Raw genomic sequence first — 18,951 nt, 5'->3', positions numbered from 1 at the left:
TGTTATTTAGAGAAGACCGCCTAAAGGTGGTGTTATTTTTGACAAATTTTCCTAATAATAATAATAATAATAATAATAATAATAATTCTTTCAAAAAAAAAAAATAATAATAATCATATGACCTCTATAATTAGAAGAAACTTGAAAAAAAAAATGGGAGTACTTTATACAATAATTACATTCCTTATTCTAATAAAATTAATTAATACTCAACGCCACTATCAATTATTAAAAAAAAATTCTAAAAATTTATAAATACTTTGATACATTAATGTATTTCAAAAATATCATACACAAACTTTTTTTTTTCTTTTCTTTTCTTCAATTGATGTAAAGATACAAATACAACAAATTAATTAAATTAATTTTTTTTTAAAAAAAGGGTAGGATTAATACAAACAAAGAAAAAAAAAAACATGCAAAATTAGAAATATATTAGTGTCCCATAACAATCGTCCTAGGGGTATCATCGGAGGCATCATCACCTTCAAATTTTGTCTCGGTACTTTCTTCATTTTCGTCCGATGAAGGGTCATCCGTAAGGTCTACATTCCACTGTTTCGCGCCATCGACGGCCGCCACCTTCTTTTCTTTCCCTGGAGCTTCAGCTTCATCAGATGCATCCATCCCTTTCATTAGAAGTGAGCATACTAAGACCAATCCTAAGCAAATAACCATTGTTCTTCTTGTCATCGCCATTTTCGACGTAAAATGGTGAGAATAATATTCAAGTTTTGGTAATGCTTAATTGGGAAAAATGATGGGTTGCTAATGTTTGTGATTTTATAGAAAATAATAGCGATTTGGAAGGAGAGTTTTTAGTTTTTAAAAAAAAAAATATTGGATGAGCTTATTTTGTGGAAGAAAATATTTATGGGAATAATTTTTCTAATAATAAGCTAAATTTTCTAACAATTACAACAATGCATATTTTTTTTTTAAGAGGTACAATAATGCAATTTTTTTTTTTTTTTTTGAACAAAATAATGCAATTAAGATTACTTTTCATCTAGGAAGAAAATGATGAGTTAATTAGCATATATGAGTGCTTTACACTGTTGAATTAGGTTAAAAGAAAATTTATGAAAAATATTGATTGATAGTCGACAACCATTTATATATGTTGATCGTGCATGTTGTCAATACCCTATTTTGACCTTATATATCTAATTACTTCTGTGTTCTGTCCTAATATTATTGCAATAATTAGACTTTTACACTTTTCTCACTTTTAATTTTTTGTAGTAACGTCTGGCCGATCAATCATTAGTACATATATCCGTATAGAGAAATTTTATATTTGTAATACCTTTTGTTTCTAATCAATGTAACAATTTTCGTTTGGTACTTAAATTGTGCTTAGATGGTACCATCTTGCTGATCATGGTATCAAAATACTTCTTCATTAATACTGTATGAATTTTTGCTTTTCTTGGTATCGATATATTTTTTTAGTTGGTATTAAAATGATACAGAGTATCATCTAAATAAAACTTTTTTTTTTTTTGAACAATCTAAATAAAACTTTATATCAGGCTACCAGCTAGTTTAATTATAGCTATTAACAACAAAAGTATTTATTATAGGTATAGAATTTCTTGATCGAAAAAAAAAAAAAACCCTTCAAATGTATTCATGTGAAATTTTGTTTGAATAGTGTTAGTATATATATTTTTTAATAATACCTAACTTTATTAAATTTTAGTATCGTATATTTTCATATATTAATGGTCAAACTTATGCATACTCTGTATATGAAGTTATGAACATTGTATGTCAATTCTTTTAACCAAGAAAGCCTTTAAATGGTATTCGTAAATTGTACATAATTGATTAAGGATATGTTTTGCTTTAATGAATTTGTTTTCATCATATCAAAAAAGTTAGATTATCAATTGTTGTATGACTTGTATCAATAATTAGGGCCGTCTTGAAGATTTTAGGGGCCCTGTTCTAAATTATATATTTGGGCCCTTTAATTTTTTTTCGAGGATAGCAAATTTTAATAAGTATGTTGATATTGAAAATAAACACAATAAAAATTGTATGTTTTATTAATAATAACTCAATAAAAACCTAAAATTAGATCAACCAATACTTTAAGATCTTTTTAAATAAAAAAAATAACTACAATAAATTAAACAATCTGATATGATTACCTTGCCAAAAATTAAAATATATATATATATATATATAATAATAATAATAATAATAATAATAATAATAATAATAATAATTATTATTATTATTATTATTATTATTATTATTATTATTATTATTATTATTATATATATATTTCACGAAGGTCACTCTTCGGCCTGGTTGCGAACGGTCCCGATATCGGGTTTGGGTCAGACTATGAATGGTAAGACTTACCGTTGTGTTCTTTGCTATCGATTGGGTGTTCCATTGTTCTCCGTTTCAACACCGTGTTCTACTTGCTCAAGGGTTTTTGATGGAGATATTTATGGGGATCATGCAGTATCTTGTGCTGGGATAGTAGGTATTAAACATCGGCACAACGTTGTTCGTGACACCCTTGTTGATATTTGTTTTCGGTCTGGGATTTCTGCTCGAAAGGAGGTCAACGTTGGGTTGACTGGTGGGAACGAGGGGGCTCTACGACCAGCAGATGTGTTGCTTTATTCCTGGGATAGAGGACGTGATGTATGTGTCGACTTGACGGGGTCTTCACCTTTGACACATTCGGGGTTGTCTGACTTCGTTCCTGGTCGTGTTGTGTCGGCGGCGGCTCAGCGGAAGCGGGACAAGTATGGGGCACGTTGCAGGGCTAATGGCTATGGTTTTCTTCCTTTCTCCTTTTCTTCATTAGGGGAATTAGACAAGGATGCTATTGCGTTGCTGAAGCGGGTTCAGGCGTTCGCTAAGACTCAGGATATTGGTGCTCGTACAGCTGCTCACATATTCAGTAGGATCGGGTTCGCTATAGCTAGAGGGGTGGGAGCCCAGATTGTATCTCGGCTCCCTACCAATTTCTTGTAAATTGATTGAATTTGTAGGTTTTTTTTTAATTTTATAATAATAATAATAATAATAATAAGAAAGGAAAAAAAAAAAAAAAAAAAAAAAAAAAAAAAAAAAAAAACCTTGAAATCAAAACATTATTAGACAATCCGCAGTGTAGGAGTGAAGTTCACCAAAATTCTACCCTATATTGAGAGCTACTTGTATAATTCACCAAACTCTATCATATGATCAAAACCCTCGTGTATTATATATATATAGCCCCATAATTTTCTGAAACGATAAACAAGAAGAAACCCAAATAAGTTGATACAGATTATCTTGAACCATGGAAATTTTTTTTTTCAGAATTTTCATACTCCGTACTCGTATTTAATTTACAGTGTTGTATTATTGTGGAGTATACTTGTATGGAAAAGAGGAATGGTATTAAAATTAATTGATTATTTGGGTAAAGATATAAAATTAATTTGGAAAATTGGAGAATTAATTAAGGAAAACATAAATTTAACTGTGTTAAATGAGGCATAATGAACGTGGAGTGGGAATTGAAATTTGAGTTGTACTTTATAGAGCAATAATAGCGTGATTTTAGGATGTGTCATGAAAGAAAAAGGTTTAAAAGGTGAAATATAAATCGGGCAGACTAAACAAAAAATGGGCTTGAAAAATATTGGGCCCTTAAATTTTTGGAGGCTCTGTGCTTGTGCACAGGGCTGCTTATGAGATTTTAGAGGCCTAGGGCAAATATATAAATTTGGGCCCTATAAAGGGTTTTTTTTTAACCATTGAGGGTATGTACAAAATTACCGACCTCCATTTTAACTCCACATATTAAGTCTAAAAAAAAAAAAAAATCAAAGTATAACAAAGATCTCAAAAAAACTGAAAATAAACTTCCTTTCATAAAATATTTATTGATAAACTATATGAAAAAGAAGTCAACCACTTGTTTAATTTAAAAACAAGTCATTGTCCCATGAATCATCACATAAAAAAAATTAGAATTAAAAAAAAACAATATACTATTCCTTACTCCATATGAATAAAGGAGGGGGGTTGTTAAACGTCACTCCCCTTTTACTAGGCATCGCTCGCACTTTTTTTTGGATTTTTCATTTTTACCCTTATCAAATAAATACCCACGACTCACTCCACGACACTCACAACTCTCATACTTCACTCTCATACTATCTATCTAAAAAAAATTAAGTAAAATCAGGAAAAAAAAATCCGCAACATTAATCACAACAACAATAAAAGTACTAATACTAATTACTCAATTAATCACAAAATTAATAATAATCATAATAAAATAATAATAATAATACAAAGATTACAATGATAAATATGATTAATTAATCATTTTAAAAAAAAAAACAAAAAACAAAAAAAACTACATACCTGATACATCCGCCCAAAATATTTGGATCCACCTAGGTGGTTCCTAATTTTTTAAGTGGATCTACTGGGTAGATCCACTTAAAAAATTAGGAACCACCTAGGTGGATCCAAATATTTTGGGCGGATCTCCCATATCCGCCTAAAATTTCCGGATCTTCCTTGGTGGATTCGGAAATTTTAAGTGGATCCACCTGGGTGGATCCTAATTTTTTAAGCGGATGTTTAATTTCAAATTTTTTTAAAAAAAGTACGACGACTTACAGAATCCTCCGACGAAACTTTCTGTGTCCAAACGTTGTCGTCATCCATCGTCCTAAACCCGTCACTAATGCTTAATAATTTTTTTTAAAAAAAAAAAATCAGATTTTTTATGGTAGATCGAATGTGGTGGTGTAGGGAATAGATTTCAAGCTTTAATCCCACTAGCTTGAACCCCACTGTGGTCATACACTAAAGTACGGTGGCGTCCAAAAGGGAATAAGATAGAGCAAAAGAGTCGCCAACAAGTTTTTTGAGGAACTTGTAAACCGTTCACGAGGTGAAGGTTACACCCCTTAACGATCCAAGAGATCGTCAACTCCATAAGGTCTTGAACCAAAATAGGGTTCGGGGATGAAGGTACAAATCCAACCTAAAAGAGATTGAACCTGCCCTAATAATAGGCCTCTACTTTATTCAGATCGTATTCATGTGCGCTTTCTAATTAACATGCAATCAATAGGTTTAACCCTAAACCTGTTTAATCTATGTTGGTTGAATATTATGCACAAACAAACTATTATTGGAGATCACTTAAATTTACAATCATATTAACCCTAACAAGATTATTAAATATCTTATTAAGCGTAATTACAAGTACCAATTCCCTTTAAACATGCATAAAAGGCGTGATCAAGCAATAACAATAAATATCATCAAGCAACATAATAATATATATCATGAATAATAATAACAATAATCATCATAATAACAATCATAATAATAATAATAATAATAATAATAATAATAATAATAATAATAATAATAATAATAATAATAATAATAATAATAATAATAATAATAATAATAATAATAATAATAATAATAATAATAATAACAATAATAATAATAATAATAATATTCATAATCATAATAATTATAATAATCATAATAATCATGTTCATGTTAATACCAAGGCATAATAATAGCAAGATCCTAGGCATGATACTAACAAGATTAATAACAAACCCTAGCATGTCACTAAGCAATAAAAATCAAATCTTTAGCCCTAACATGATACTAACAATCATAAATATTAGGAAGAGAATAAAAGGCATCATAGCAATCATATTTAATATTAAAATTACCCTAGACATGATACTAGGAATATCATAATAACAATATAAACATGATTTCTACATCATAAATCAATAAAAACCAATAAAGTACTTACTTTGATGCCTCGTACCTCTTTCTAATAACAAAATACACACGTTAGTAACTTCAAGGAAAATAATAAACAAGCAATTAAATTAAATAATTGAAATAGAGATTTGGGACCAAACCCTCAGAAATTAAACCTTTCACGTCTAGGGCGAAGGCAACTTCGAATATGGCTAGGTGTTTTTAGATCTAATGAATGCGGAATTTTGTATTTGAAAACAAAGTTTAGAAAAGGAAAGAGAGATGAAAGAGAGATGAATGCTAATTAAAACTGATTGTAGATCATGAGAATTGGTGAATGATTAAGAGAGAATTAGAGAATTAATGATTGCGAATGAAAACTAATTGTAGGTGAATGAAAACGGAGTTTTTAATACGATATTTATAGAGAAAATCAGCCAAAAAGATAAAATAAACAAAACAGAGTCTGACGCACAGAAAACAGAGCTGGCGCCACCCTTGGCTAACTGGCGCCAGGCACCAACACTAGCGTCAGGCGCCAATGGCTAGCGCCAGGGCCAGGCCTGGTTCCAGGCGCCAAGGCCTGGGGTTAGGCGCCAAGCCTGATTTTAACGCGTTTTCGAAAATCAGATAAATTTGCCGTACTGGAGGATAAAATCATATAATTTCCTCGAAAATGCTATTTGATTTTGATTAAAACTCTGAAAAGTCAAAAGTCAATTTATCAATGCTAATTGAATTAGGAATGAAAAGAACCTTCTAGAAGATTCTAGAACACTAAAACGATTCCTAATTACATTAGGAATGATAAATCATATTAGGCCCTCCCCTATATCATTGGGCCGTACATAAAGCTCAAACCGGGCCCAGTTTAGTAAATTGGCCATAACTTCCTCAATATTCATCGGAATTGGGCTTATAATATATCGTTGGAAAGCTCTTTGCAAGCCCCATCCAACTACACTACTATTGGACCCATATCATGGAACATTCAAACTGGATTGGCTTTTTTCTTAAAATAAGTTTTCAAAAACAGAGAGAAGAGAAAAGAAATTAAAACTTTCCGCAACACTAGACTTTCCACACTTTCACTTCATTCGATTATGATTCGACGTGAAAGGTACTCATCACCGGGTTTGGTTTTGGGGAGACACAAATGGGTGTCTACAGGTGGGGTCGGATGTGGTGGGCCAAGGTCGGATGTGGTAGTGTCGGGATTTTTTTTTTACCACGTGGTAGTAAGTGGAGGGGTCGGGAATGATATTATACCATTATACACTACAACTTACACAAAGGGCAATATCGTCCTTCCATGCCAAAAAGGGAGCGTTAGTATGTAAAATGGTAGCGACGTTTAGCGGTTCACTAAAGGAGTAGGAGCAGCTAAAGCGTAGAAAAATTTACACAAAAAAAAAAAAAAAAAAAATCTATACTCTCAAATTGTTTAAAAATTATCTATGAGGTGCATCTACTGCATCAAAAAAAATATGTGTGAAATTTAAAAATGAAAAAAGGATGAAATTCAACACAAACCTTACCATATTAGATAGCGATTCAACAAAATAATTGTAAGTAGTAGTATTACTAGTTTAAGTCCCGTGCAATGCACGGTTTTTACTTAGCATATTTATAAATTATAATGTTAATTTAACAATAATTAAAAATAATAAAAATCAATATTTTTAATTGAAACAATACTTGATTTTCTTTTCCATTGAATTTTATATTATATTGATATCAAAAGTTATTTAAAAAAAAAAAAGAAGCAATATTTAATGATTATAGGGTTTTATATAAGATTAAAACGTTATGTTAATTATAACCCGTGAAATGTACTTATGTACCCCATATATCCCTATTTTGTTGGCATGTTTTGACTGGCACAATGTTTTATAGCATACTTTGACGGTATAATGTTTTATACAAATTTAATTGAATATTTTTTTTTGTGACAATTAATAATCAAGGTTTTTTTATTTTTATTTTATAGTTATTGAATTGTAGTGTTATTTTTATAAATAAATCAACAATTCTAAAAAAAAATATAAATAATAAATAAAAGGAAATGTAACAATCCCGGTTGGAGCAAAAAATCTTTCAAAGGAAAAAAAATATATGATGTAGAATGATATGAACTATGGAAAACTGGAGTTTTACATTATTCCAATATTCCTTATATTACCTTATATGTAGTATATGTTTGTTTGATATAGAAAAATACCTATTATAAAATATTATATGTCAAAATATTTTCATTGATTGAATGCATATAGAATATACTTTATATATAGTTGTCAAATTGAAAGTTAAATATTATAGGATATTATAAAATAATGTTCATAAATATTGTTAAAAAAAAGGAAAGTAAAAGTGGCGGGAATTTTTTTAATCAAGACATGACAAATGTCATATCAGATTCGCCTTTAGTATTATGTTATTGATTATGTACTTCAAAAGAGGATCGGTTTAAACATAATTGAAAGTTTTCCAATTGAAAATTGAGAATATATACCACTATTTATATACAGATTAATAATTTTCATCTTTATAATTGATTAAATTAGGATGCCAATTAGGAATAGGGATTAATATGAAAAGGCATTGAATTTGGGTTGATTTTGGAAAGAATGAAGGAGAATATGGGGATTTGTATAATTTATTGTAGGCGTTAATAAAACCAAGAAGAAGAAGAATTGCTAGAGTTTTAAGGGGCCTTCATGTTAACCAAAATTGGGCTTCCCAATATTGGGCCCAGGGCGGTTGCCCCACCAGCCCTGCCCTTGCTACGGGCCTGCTTGTGCACACTTTGCACACCCTCATCTACGCCTATGTCAATAATGTTATCACCACTACAAAAAAAAAAAAAAACCTATCGAGTCGCCTGTAAATGACCTAATGAGTCGCCTTAGAGGCAACTCTATAGCCGTCGACGTGCGTGATAGCTTTCGACTTTAGGAGTCACCTCTTGAGGCGACTCAATAGCTTTTGTATAAGTCGCCTATTAGTTGTCAAACGACTCTATATAATAAGCTATTGATTCACTTATACTAAATGAGGCGACTCCATTGGTTAACCTATTGTGTCGCTTGAGTTGAAAGAGGCGACTAATAAATTATATTTTCAAAGTCAATTGTATATAAGGTGCAACTCATTAACTTATCGAGTCGTCTTATACATATTAGGCTACTCAAAAGGTGAGAGTCAAAGTTAACAAAACTCACATAATAAGTCGCCTAATATGTATTAGGCAACTCGACAGGTTTTCAAGTCGCGCCTTATATACAGGTGGCTTTGAAAATCTAATTTAAACCTCTAAATAAGTCGGATTATAGAGTCGTTCGCATATTTTTTAAATATGATGTTTTAAACTTTTCCCCAAGTGTTCTAAATTAAATCAGGTCTTCTAAATTAGTACTCACATGTTCTAAACCATAAATTAGTTAAGTTAGATGTTATAAATTTCGAATGACTTATTCTGAAATGTTCACTTATATGTTCTAAATTAGAACATAGCATATGTTCCAATTTTTACTCACTTGTTCTATATTTTTACTTATATGTTCAATATTTTTACTCCCATTTTCTATATTTTACACCAAGTGCTCTAAATTTTTTATTCACACGTTCCAAATTTTAAATCAGATGTTCTAAATTTTAATCATATGTTCTAAATTTCATAAAGCAATTTTTTTAAAAATTTTTACTCACATGTTCTAATTCTTGAATCAGATGTTCTAAATTATTGCCTACACACATGTTCTAAATTATTAGTCATATGTTCTAAATTTAAATTTGAGTCGCATGTTCTAAATTTTTACTCACGTGTTCTAAATTATAGATCAGTTCTCATATAAGTATGAATTCTCACATATGAACCTATTCTCACTGGATCCCTCCCCTATATATATATATATATATATATATATATATATATATATATATATTGCGACTTGTAAACCTGGCCTATCAAGTCACCTTATGTATATTAGGCGATTCGTTAGGTGCTTTGATAATTTTAACCCCAACTTAACAAGTTGTCTAATAAGTATGAGGTGACACGTTATAAGTCGTACCTTATATATAAGTGATTCAAAAAGTTTGACTTTTTTTTTTTTGATATCGGGGATTTTTTTGTAGTAGTACATGTATTAGTGTATTGTCATTTTCAGAAAAACTATTAAAATAATAGCTCTATTTATATAATTATATTGAAATCTATCATTAAAAAAAAAACTTATATTGAAATCTCTTAAAAATTAAGGATGGAGACCGTAACAATAATAAAAATTATAGGGTAATGCTATATGCAGCCCTTAGGGCTGCATATAAGCATTTAATATCTTTCCTTTTTTAGAATTAAATTGGGAATTTATCAACAATTCACGAGTAAATCGGTGTAATAATTGTATATTTATTGTCAATTCTTTCCACTTTTAGGTTCTTATATGCAGCCCTTGGGGCTGCATATATCTTTTTCCAAAATTATATAAGGTAAAAATATAACTTATATTGAAATCTCTTAATTTTAGACACCCTTGAACAAAGGTACCAATAAGCTTCATTTTAATATAGTTTAACTTATATTGAAATCTCTTAAAAATTTCAATTAATTTAACAGTGATCCACAAATTAAGTGATATACGTATACTCCCCTCGTTTATTTATCTATATTCATTTTCTTATTTACAATTCTCAAAGTCTCAATGCACACATTTGATGATTTGATTATCCTCACTTAAATTAATTATGTATAATGAGTATTAAGAAAATCATATAAATTAAAGCTTTCTTTCAAAGGAAAAAAAAAATAATAAAATAAAAATCATATAAATTCATTATTTTAAAACTATCAACAAATAAGATTTTAACTGGAAAACTTCTTGTGAATAGGTTTTTGCTGCCTTGGATGTATTAGTGTGAGTATTCATGTTCAAACTTTTGGCTTTTTAACCGAAAAACTCCAGATGGGAACATACATAAAAACATAGTGATTTTTAAACCAACCACTTTAGATTTTAAGTATTAAAGTTTGGCTATTATAAGATTTATAAGTTGTGGTACAAAGAGTTCAATGCACAAAGAGCTCAACTCGATATGCATATATTTGAACTCTTTGTAACACAATATATTATCTAAGTCACCAAATTGGGTACTATGGAGAGGAAATTCATTATTTATTTTAAAATAAAAATATTAAATCATTTATTACATTCAATGAATAAAGTAACAAAATTATCACATACTATATATATATATATATATATATATATATATATATATATATATATATATATATATATATATATATATATATATATATATATATATATATATATATATATATATATATATATATATATATATATATATATATATATATATATATTTGCTTGATTTAATTGAAACTATGGCATTAGCCTATAAAATGTCTTTTCTTTTGTCTTAAAAAATACAAAAAATAATTTGATTTAATAAATACAAACAAACCGTGCATTGCACGAGCTTCATCTAGTTAAATTATAATACATATTTTTCTCTAAGATGGGATTTACTTTCATGAAGTGGGACTATGTGACAACGTCCCTTGGAATAGTAATGATCTAATATCCCATGACATTGCCCTTGGGAATAGGATCATCACCAGTATCGGGTGATTGATATTCACCATCTTGATCTTCTGCTAAAGATCTAGCAACGCCTAATGATCTGCCATTCGCATGATCACCGACCGTCAGTGTTGCTACCCCTGCATCTACTTGATCAGCGTCAATAACATTCATCAAGACCAAGCAAACTAAGATAATTCCCAAGCAAACACCCATTGTTCTTGTTGCCGCCATTTTGTTGCTTTTTCGACAGGTAAAGCCAGGTTATGGTTGATGGTAAGATGGGAAAATTGTCATGTACATGAAATAGATGATTTGCTGATGTTGGAGATTATATAGAGAACAACAGTCAACAGCAACTTGAAAGGAAAAAAAAAATTGTGGTCCAAGGGATGATTTGCTTTCTTGGTAAACGTCATTTTTCTCTACCATTAGATATTTAGATGATGAACTAATATTCTAGGATAAAGTTTTCTAAGAATAACCACAAATTCCTATCAAGGCAAATATAACAATGGAAGAGAAAAGCATGAATAATGGCAAATCAAGGAGCACAAAAGAGGGAAAGCCTAAAAGGAAAAAATAATTAATTTTGCATATTTGAGTTTAGAGACTAGAAAATCACAATGAACAGCGATTATAGAAAAAAAAAAACACAAGGATATAAGCGAAATTACCAAACAAAACACCCCTAAAGAAAAAATTTCTTAAGACGTTTGAAGTGAAAAATTATAGAGGCTTAAAACTAATAGTACATAGAAATGAATATTACGGCTAAAGGCACCTTCTGTAATACAATAAAGTAGATGCAGCAATCATACTAGGTTGTGAAGTATATCCTGATTCATCTTGTAGATAACTGTTTGCCGGAGGACTTAAAAGCCTGATAACAGTTCCAGCAGACTTGATTTGTTGTTCTCTTAGGCCCTCGTCTTGGATTAGTTTTCTGCAAAAAGAGATTAAACAACTCTATCAAATGCTTGGTAAACTATGTAAAATCTTCTCAAGAGTAACAATTTTGAGAGTGTAGCCTATACGGAATACATCACAAGGATAATAAGCCCATGCTTGACAATCAGCAGTCAAAATAAACCTCTAATCTCCAATTTCAGAACCCTGCATACTCTGTAGAAAAAACTGTAACTGCAACTGCAAATATGCATGATAAATGGCTCTCTAACACCTAGATAATCAGTGCAAAGGAAAGTTTTGATAACATCAAAATCAAATGAAATAAGTAGATCAACTAAATCCTTCTACCAGAAATCAAAATAATCACTTTAGAAATTATAATTAGCAAAGGGTGATTCAATTCACCCACAAATTAATTACATAGTAGTTACAGTCCTCAAAAAAAAAATTATATAGTAGTTACAAAAATAGAAATATCACTGACATGACAGTGTTCAAGAACCTTACGTAAGAGTAGATGCCAAATTTTTGGGAGTACATGTGTCGAAGAGAGCTTCAGGAATGACAGGTGAATCCAAGAGGATGTTAGGAAGGGATATGTATGGCACTTTGGCTTTGTACCGGATTAACCATTCTGTTAAGATATGGGCTCTGTAAGCAACAAGGCATGGCAATCTAGCAAGTTGCAGCTCCACAGCAACAGTTCCAGAAGTGCATAATGCAGCCGTGCTCGCCTGTGAATGAAATCATAAACATTGTAAACCATTGAGGAATTATGGAAGTGGAGAGGAGGGGGGGGGGGGGGGGAGAGGTACATGACTAAGGTCTAAGGCTACTGTTGCCAATATATGGTAGCTGTTGAACCAAATATGATAGAACAAATGCAACATACCTATCATCCTAATATCCTATATCCACAGCATGAGAACATGTATTGAAATATTCAATATAAATGAATTCAGGAAGTTGTCCATACAGATGCTCTTCCCATCATTCAATCCTAGAAGGGGTAATCGTTAATCATGACAATCTTACAAAAGGAGAAAAGTTACTTTGGACACCCCAGATTAGTATATAGGACTATTATTTCCAACGGAGGCAGTAGTAAAATAATGACCCTACTAAGTTTTCCACAACAATAAAAGTTAAGCATACTTACATTGAATGCATCATATTTTTGGTCTATTGAACTCCCAGGAATCAGTATGACAGGCACAGGCCAATGGTCAATCAATCTACTAAGGTAATCTTCCACGTGCTGATTAGAAGCGGCAAGCATGACTGTTCTCAATTCAGGAAAAGAGTCCTTCAAAAGCTCCATGGTCTTCAAGAAGATTGGAACCATACGTTGTACCTCTTGTAATCTGCTACCAGGAAGCAGTGTTATAACCTTGGCTCCTTTGGAAACAAAAACAAATGTTGCCAACAGTCACTAACATTGATTACAAAGCCATTCCAGTAAAACAGATCACACAAGATAATACAGCAAATAGCAAAGGTTTTTATTCCGGTGATAAAGATGTAAAAAATAAAGAAATGCAAATGGAAAAGGCAAATCCCAGAAGTAAGGAGATTTTCAAACAATGCATTAATCAGGCAATTAATAAACATCTGCAAGGACTGCAACAACTTTTACCACCAAGATTAATACCTGAAGGAATTTCAAATTTACTTCTGAAGTCTTGACTATTTGTGTGAACCTTCCAGTCAATAGTGTCTTTCCCCTGAAATTCTACCACTATATTAAAACTAATAGAACAGTAGCTGCAACAGGTTGGTGCAAGAAGGAATATACATCATTTTATTAGAACAAATAAATTAAGAAAAAGAAAAGAACTTCATGGATCATTTAAAGCTCAAAAGACCAGATGTTAAGTTCGTGAAATAACAGAAACAGAATCATATATAAGCACAAGACACCAACATTGGTTCTCAATCAAGTAAATGAACACTGTTGGGCTATTGCGTAACATCATCTTCAAGGCTTCACTGTTGGGAGGACCTACACTTCAGCAAGGAAAGAAAATAGTTCTGCCCAGAAGGTTTTGATGCAAATCATGGAAACTCTCTATTAAGAGCAGAAATAGTCTTCATTTTAGAATATCATAAGGAACAATTTCATGAATTTAATCCCAAATAAAAATCCGTGAGAAGGATTTGCCTTGTGACTTGAACAAAGTAGAGCTGTAGTCTCTATAGTCTATACCAAATAGAAAACGTATAACGTATTCTAAACCTAGAAGGAAAGAGAATGAAGAGGGAAAAATAAGGGAGCATACAAATGGCCAAGCATACAGAGAGAGAGAGAGAGAGAGAGAGAGAGAGAGAGAGAGAGAGAGAGAGATAAAAAGACAAACCATATATAGTACCACTTTGGAAGTTAAAGCCTAGCAACTAATTACACAAACCAACCAACAAGATCCCAAAAAGTTGCCTACTCAAATCTAAAATAGATTTTACTCATTTTAAGTAAATCCTCTACATCAATATAGAGCACTAGGGAGGAAACAAGGATAGGCTCATTAAATACACGCATCCACAATACTGAGAGGTCAAAAGACGTACTAAATTCAGCTCCGAGCAATCTTCCAGCACAGGGTGTCCCACAAAAGTCGCGGCTAACCCGTTTAGCTTGCAAACTTCTTCCTCAAATGGCAAAATACATAAAATGTGGTCTATAAATTGAGAAAGCCCCTTGAGTCTTGCTTCACCACCTCTCCAAGCCCAGAATGATGGTGCAACATAATGGAAATGGATAGGACTATCTACATGTTGCAGAATATAGGAAGCTGCAAAAGGCATTTTTCTATTTTTCTATTACGATGGTTATTAGGAGAAATAAATTAGAAAATTTGAACTCCGAGTGACTGGTCAATACCTCTTAGCTCTTTGAGGAAACGGAAAGAGAAACCCTTTGCATCCACTGTTACAACAACATGTGGGTTAAACAAGAAAGCAGCTTCCACTGTTTCCTTCAACCTTACCTGAATTTGATAACCAAAACTTCAGAACAATATCAAAAACCCACAAAGTGAGTTGGCTTTCATTTGCTGAGCAGACACAACAACATAAAAAGTATTATATACATACTCTAATCTTATAAAGATGTGGCAACAATTCCCAAATTCCCATTACAGCAAGATCTTCCATAGGAAACAGAGATCGCAATCCATGTTGAGACATCATTGAACTGGATAAAAGAAACTGTATAAGCTAGAATCGAGATTGAAGACATAAGGCAGACCAGCTGCTGGAAAAAACTCTAAAAGCAATTTTAACAACATTTTTATGGGAATATAGACCATGGTTCATCATAGAAATTAAAAAATATTACAAAATGCACACATACAAACACAAGAACGAGGATGATATTGAAAACATAACTGAGCCAACAAGCATTTTTAAAGACACTTTTTTTTAAAATATAACTCAAATACGAAAGTGTAACAATTAGGTCTTCACTTCTCATCATAGCAAAATGACTTAAAGAAAAACATTTTTAAATAAAAAATAAGTCCCTCACCTAGTAAAGAATAGATCGTGCAAATAAAGGTGTTATAACAGTAACTGAAAGAACAGACTTACCCACCTACACCAGAAAACTTGACTGGAAACGGTGATAACCTCTTCAATGAAGTCATTAGGCGCGCACCTATTATATCCCCAGAAACCTCGCCAGCAACTACAAACACTCTGAGCTCCCCATCTTTAGCAGCAGAATCAACAACAGCCCTACTTGAAACAGACATAAATCTCCTAATCAAGCCAGTGTTCCTAAGCACTACTTCCCTGCTCAAAACTTGGCTTGCCTTCGCCAACATCAATGACATTCTGTATAACATGATAATATAGAAAGAAAAGAAACAGTAAAATAAACCAAATAAAGTACAAGCCACTGTCCCTATTATGAGTATAGATTTCTATAGAATTCACAAAGAAAAAAAAAAAAAACCATACCCCACTCCCCCCCCCCCCCCCCCCCAAGTGTGACACACTCAAAACACATAAACTAAGGGCCTGTTCACATTTACTTAATTTCAGTTCAGTTTAGTTCAGTTCAGCTCCAATCAGTTTAGTTCAGCTCCTAATTTTCCTCTCTCATAAATTATTCATTTCAGCTCAGATCAGTTCAGTTCAATTCGATTCCAATCAGTTCAGTTCAGTTCAGCTCTAATCAGTTCAGTTCACTTCAACTCAATTCAATAACCGTGAACAGGCCCTAATTAAACAACAATTCTTGCAAATGTTCATGATAATTTGCCGACTAGAAGAACAAGAATACAGCTCAAGCAAGGGAAATATTGCAAGGCCGAACAGGAGAAACCAATTTCCATCGTTAAACACGAATCAGAACTCACCACTATACAATTAAACAGTGAGGGAGTATTTAAATACTGTAAGATTCAACACTTAAAAGCATTGAATACATTCAACTTTCAAGAGTATAACCTAAATTAATCTAATACTAACCTGCATAGAAGAACACAAAATAGCAATCGACTATAATTAATCATCATTTCAACAGTTTATTGACTAATTACTATCGTTCATGCATCAAATTGTGCATATTCCAACCAATATTGTTATGAACTACAACAATATTGACAATTTTATCATTGCATACAATAAAAATTCAGAGCAAACCCTAAAGAAGTTCAGAAATGCACAAATTAGGGTCACATGTTTTTTTAAAAAAATTAAACAATTGGCACATTAAAGTAGTAGCAAAATGAATGAAAATTTGAAGAAAAAAGCTGAAGAAATTGTACCTTGAATGGCTGACTGATTTGAATTGGATAATTGAAGCATCTAATTATTCGATTTTCTCTTGCCAATTTGTTCAGCGTATGAAATTAATGAAGTTTTTAGGGGTTAGGGTTTAAACTTTGGTGGTGTTTTCAGGCGGGATATGATATCGTTAATTGTTCCGCGAAATCAAAAATTAGAATTAGACCTTGTTATTTGCACCTTCGTTTTGCTAATTGTTACTCACTTAGGGACTGTTCACATTGAGTGAAATAAGCTGAACTGAACTTATTAAAAACGATCTTGCTAACGAGCGCCCCGAGGCGTTAGTTAAGGATAAATTATATTGGTTGAAATGGTATTAAGTTAGGAATTCATGACAAAATCACGCGTCGTTCGGTGTAATTAATGTTAATTTTACTCTACTATTTGCACTTTAATTCTCTTATCTAACGCCCCGGGGGCGCTCATTAGCTTTTGCCTATTAAAAATGAAGTGAACTGAAATGAATATTTTTATAAGATAAGGAAATTAGGAGCTGAACTGAATTGAACTGAACTTATTAGAACTGAACTGAACTGAAAACAATCGTATGAGAACAGGCCCTTAACGTTGTTTTTTTTTTTTTTTTTTTTTAGGAATTCTCAGTTATTGTAGTTGCATAAACCAAATCAAGCAAAATTGAAATGAAATAATGTACTCCCTTTGTTTTTATTAAAACTAAAGTTGGGATTGTGCGGAGATTTAGGAGGTTTAATAAAAACCGAAATTTTTTATTTGGTGCTTGTTTGGTTCAACTTGAGAAAATTATTTCCCACATTAAATTTTAGAGTTAAGTATAAAACAGGGGACTCAATTCTCCCAAAATGTGTGGAAAGGAGACTCTATTTATTTTACAAAGGAACGGGGATTGGGGTTAAATTTCCGGTTATTAGTGGTTATTTTCAGGTGACTTAACTCATCTTTAACCCAAAAAGAATTAAGTCCCTTGTAAAGAACTTAGTCTCCTCGTTATTGCCTTGATTAAACCAGACAAGTTCAATCCCTTAATTAATCGTTCATGCTGATTGTTTCAAAAATATAACTGTTTGGAATTAAGAAAGTACAACAACAATACAAAATCTTTGCAACCCTCTTGAAATTTTTTAATTATCTGTTATCCAAAAAAAACAATTCTTTCAAAATTTGGACGGGTTGTGGCTGATGTGGCTCATCGAAAACGGGTTAGGTATGAAGCTCGTTGTCAGGCGATTAGATACATACGGTTTCATTCCCTTCTCCTTTTCTTCACTTGGGGAATTAGAGAAGGAGGTTATTACATTGCTGAAGCGGGTTCAAAAAGTCTCGACGACGTAAGACATTGGGGCATGTTATGTTATTCATATATTTACTAGGATGGGTTTTGCTATAACTAGAGGAGTGGAGGCCTAGATTCTATCTCGGCTTCTGATATGTCTAGTTTATATAGTGTTTTATCCCCGTCCCTTGGTCGTTATTAGTAGTGTTTTTGGCTCTTTCGGGCCACTTTTATTACTAATTTGTGTGTTCTAGTGTTTTCGTAGTTTTAGTTGTATTTTACAGGAAATTGCACTCTTGGAGCATTTTTCCCGGGCTTTATTGGATCGACTACAGAAGCTAGCTAGAAGGACACGACCACTTTTGGAGCCCAGGATCGATGAGAGCCGGTGATTAAGGGCTCGGTAATTTGGATCACGAGGCATTTGGACCAAGTATTCGAGACCCGAGAGGAAATCCGGATTGGGCCGAGAAATCTAGCCCAATCGAAGTTCAAGCCTCGAAGAAGAAGACCGGGCCCGATCGGGCAAGCATACGCCCGATCGGGCGGCTGCGCGCATAAAGACCCTCAAGGAAGAGGCGCGCCCGATCGGGTGAGCTAAGCTCGATCGGGCGCGGC

General features: G+C 32.2%; 1 protein-coding gene across 2 annotated transcripts; it reads right to left on the bottom strand.

Annotated features, from left to right (window-relative positions):
• Positions 1-11,993: 11,993 nt before the first annotated feature.
• LOC145559404 (putative lipid-A-disaccharide synthase, mitochondrial) lies at positions 11,994-17,225 on the bottom strand. 2 transcript variants are annotated; one of them, XM_081620826.1, is made up of 9 exons: positions 17,060-17,225; positions 15,876-16,121; positions 15,381-15,480; positions 15,169-15,274; positions 14,856-15,079; positions 13,942-14,014; positions 13,450-13,688; positions 12,798-13,024; positions 11,994-12,324 (listed from the first exon to the last, which is right to left on the bottom strand). In XM_081620826.1, the coding sequence occupies exons 2-9, from the start codon at positions 16,118-16,120 to the stop codon at positions 12,153-12,155; spliced, it is 1,386 nt and encodes a 461-aa protein (XP_081476952.1). In that variant the 5' UTR covers position 16,121; positions 17,060-17,225; the 3' UTR covers positions 11,994-12,152. The 2 variants fall into 2 exon arrangements, with proteins under 2 accessions (XP_081476952.1, XP_081476953.1); XM_081620827.1 differs by lacking the exon at positions 17,060-17,225 and having other exon boundaries at positions 15,880-16,012.
• Positions 17,226-18,951: the final 1,726 nt, after the last annotated feature.

Source organism: Chenopodium album, chromosome 9 (genome assembly GCF_948465745.1).
Source record: "Chenopodium album chromosome 9, dcCheAlbu1.1, whole genome shotgun sequence".
Taxonomy (NCBI): Eukaryota; Viridiplantae; Streptophyta; class Magnoliopsida; order Caryophyllales; family Amaranthaceae; genus Chenopodium; species Chenopodium album.
This window is presented reverse-complemented; position numbering and strand designations above follow the sequence as displayed.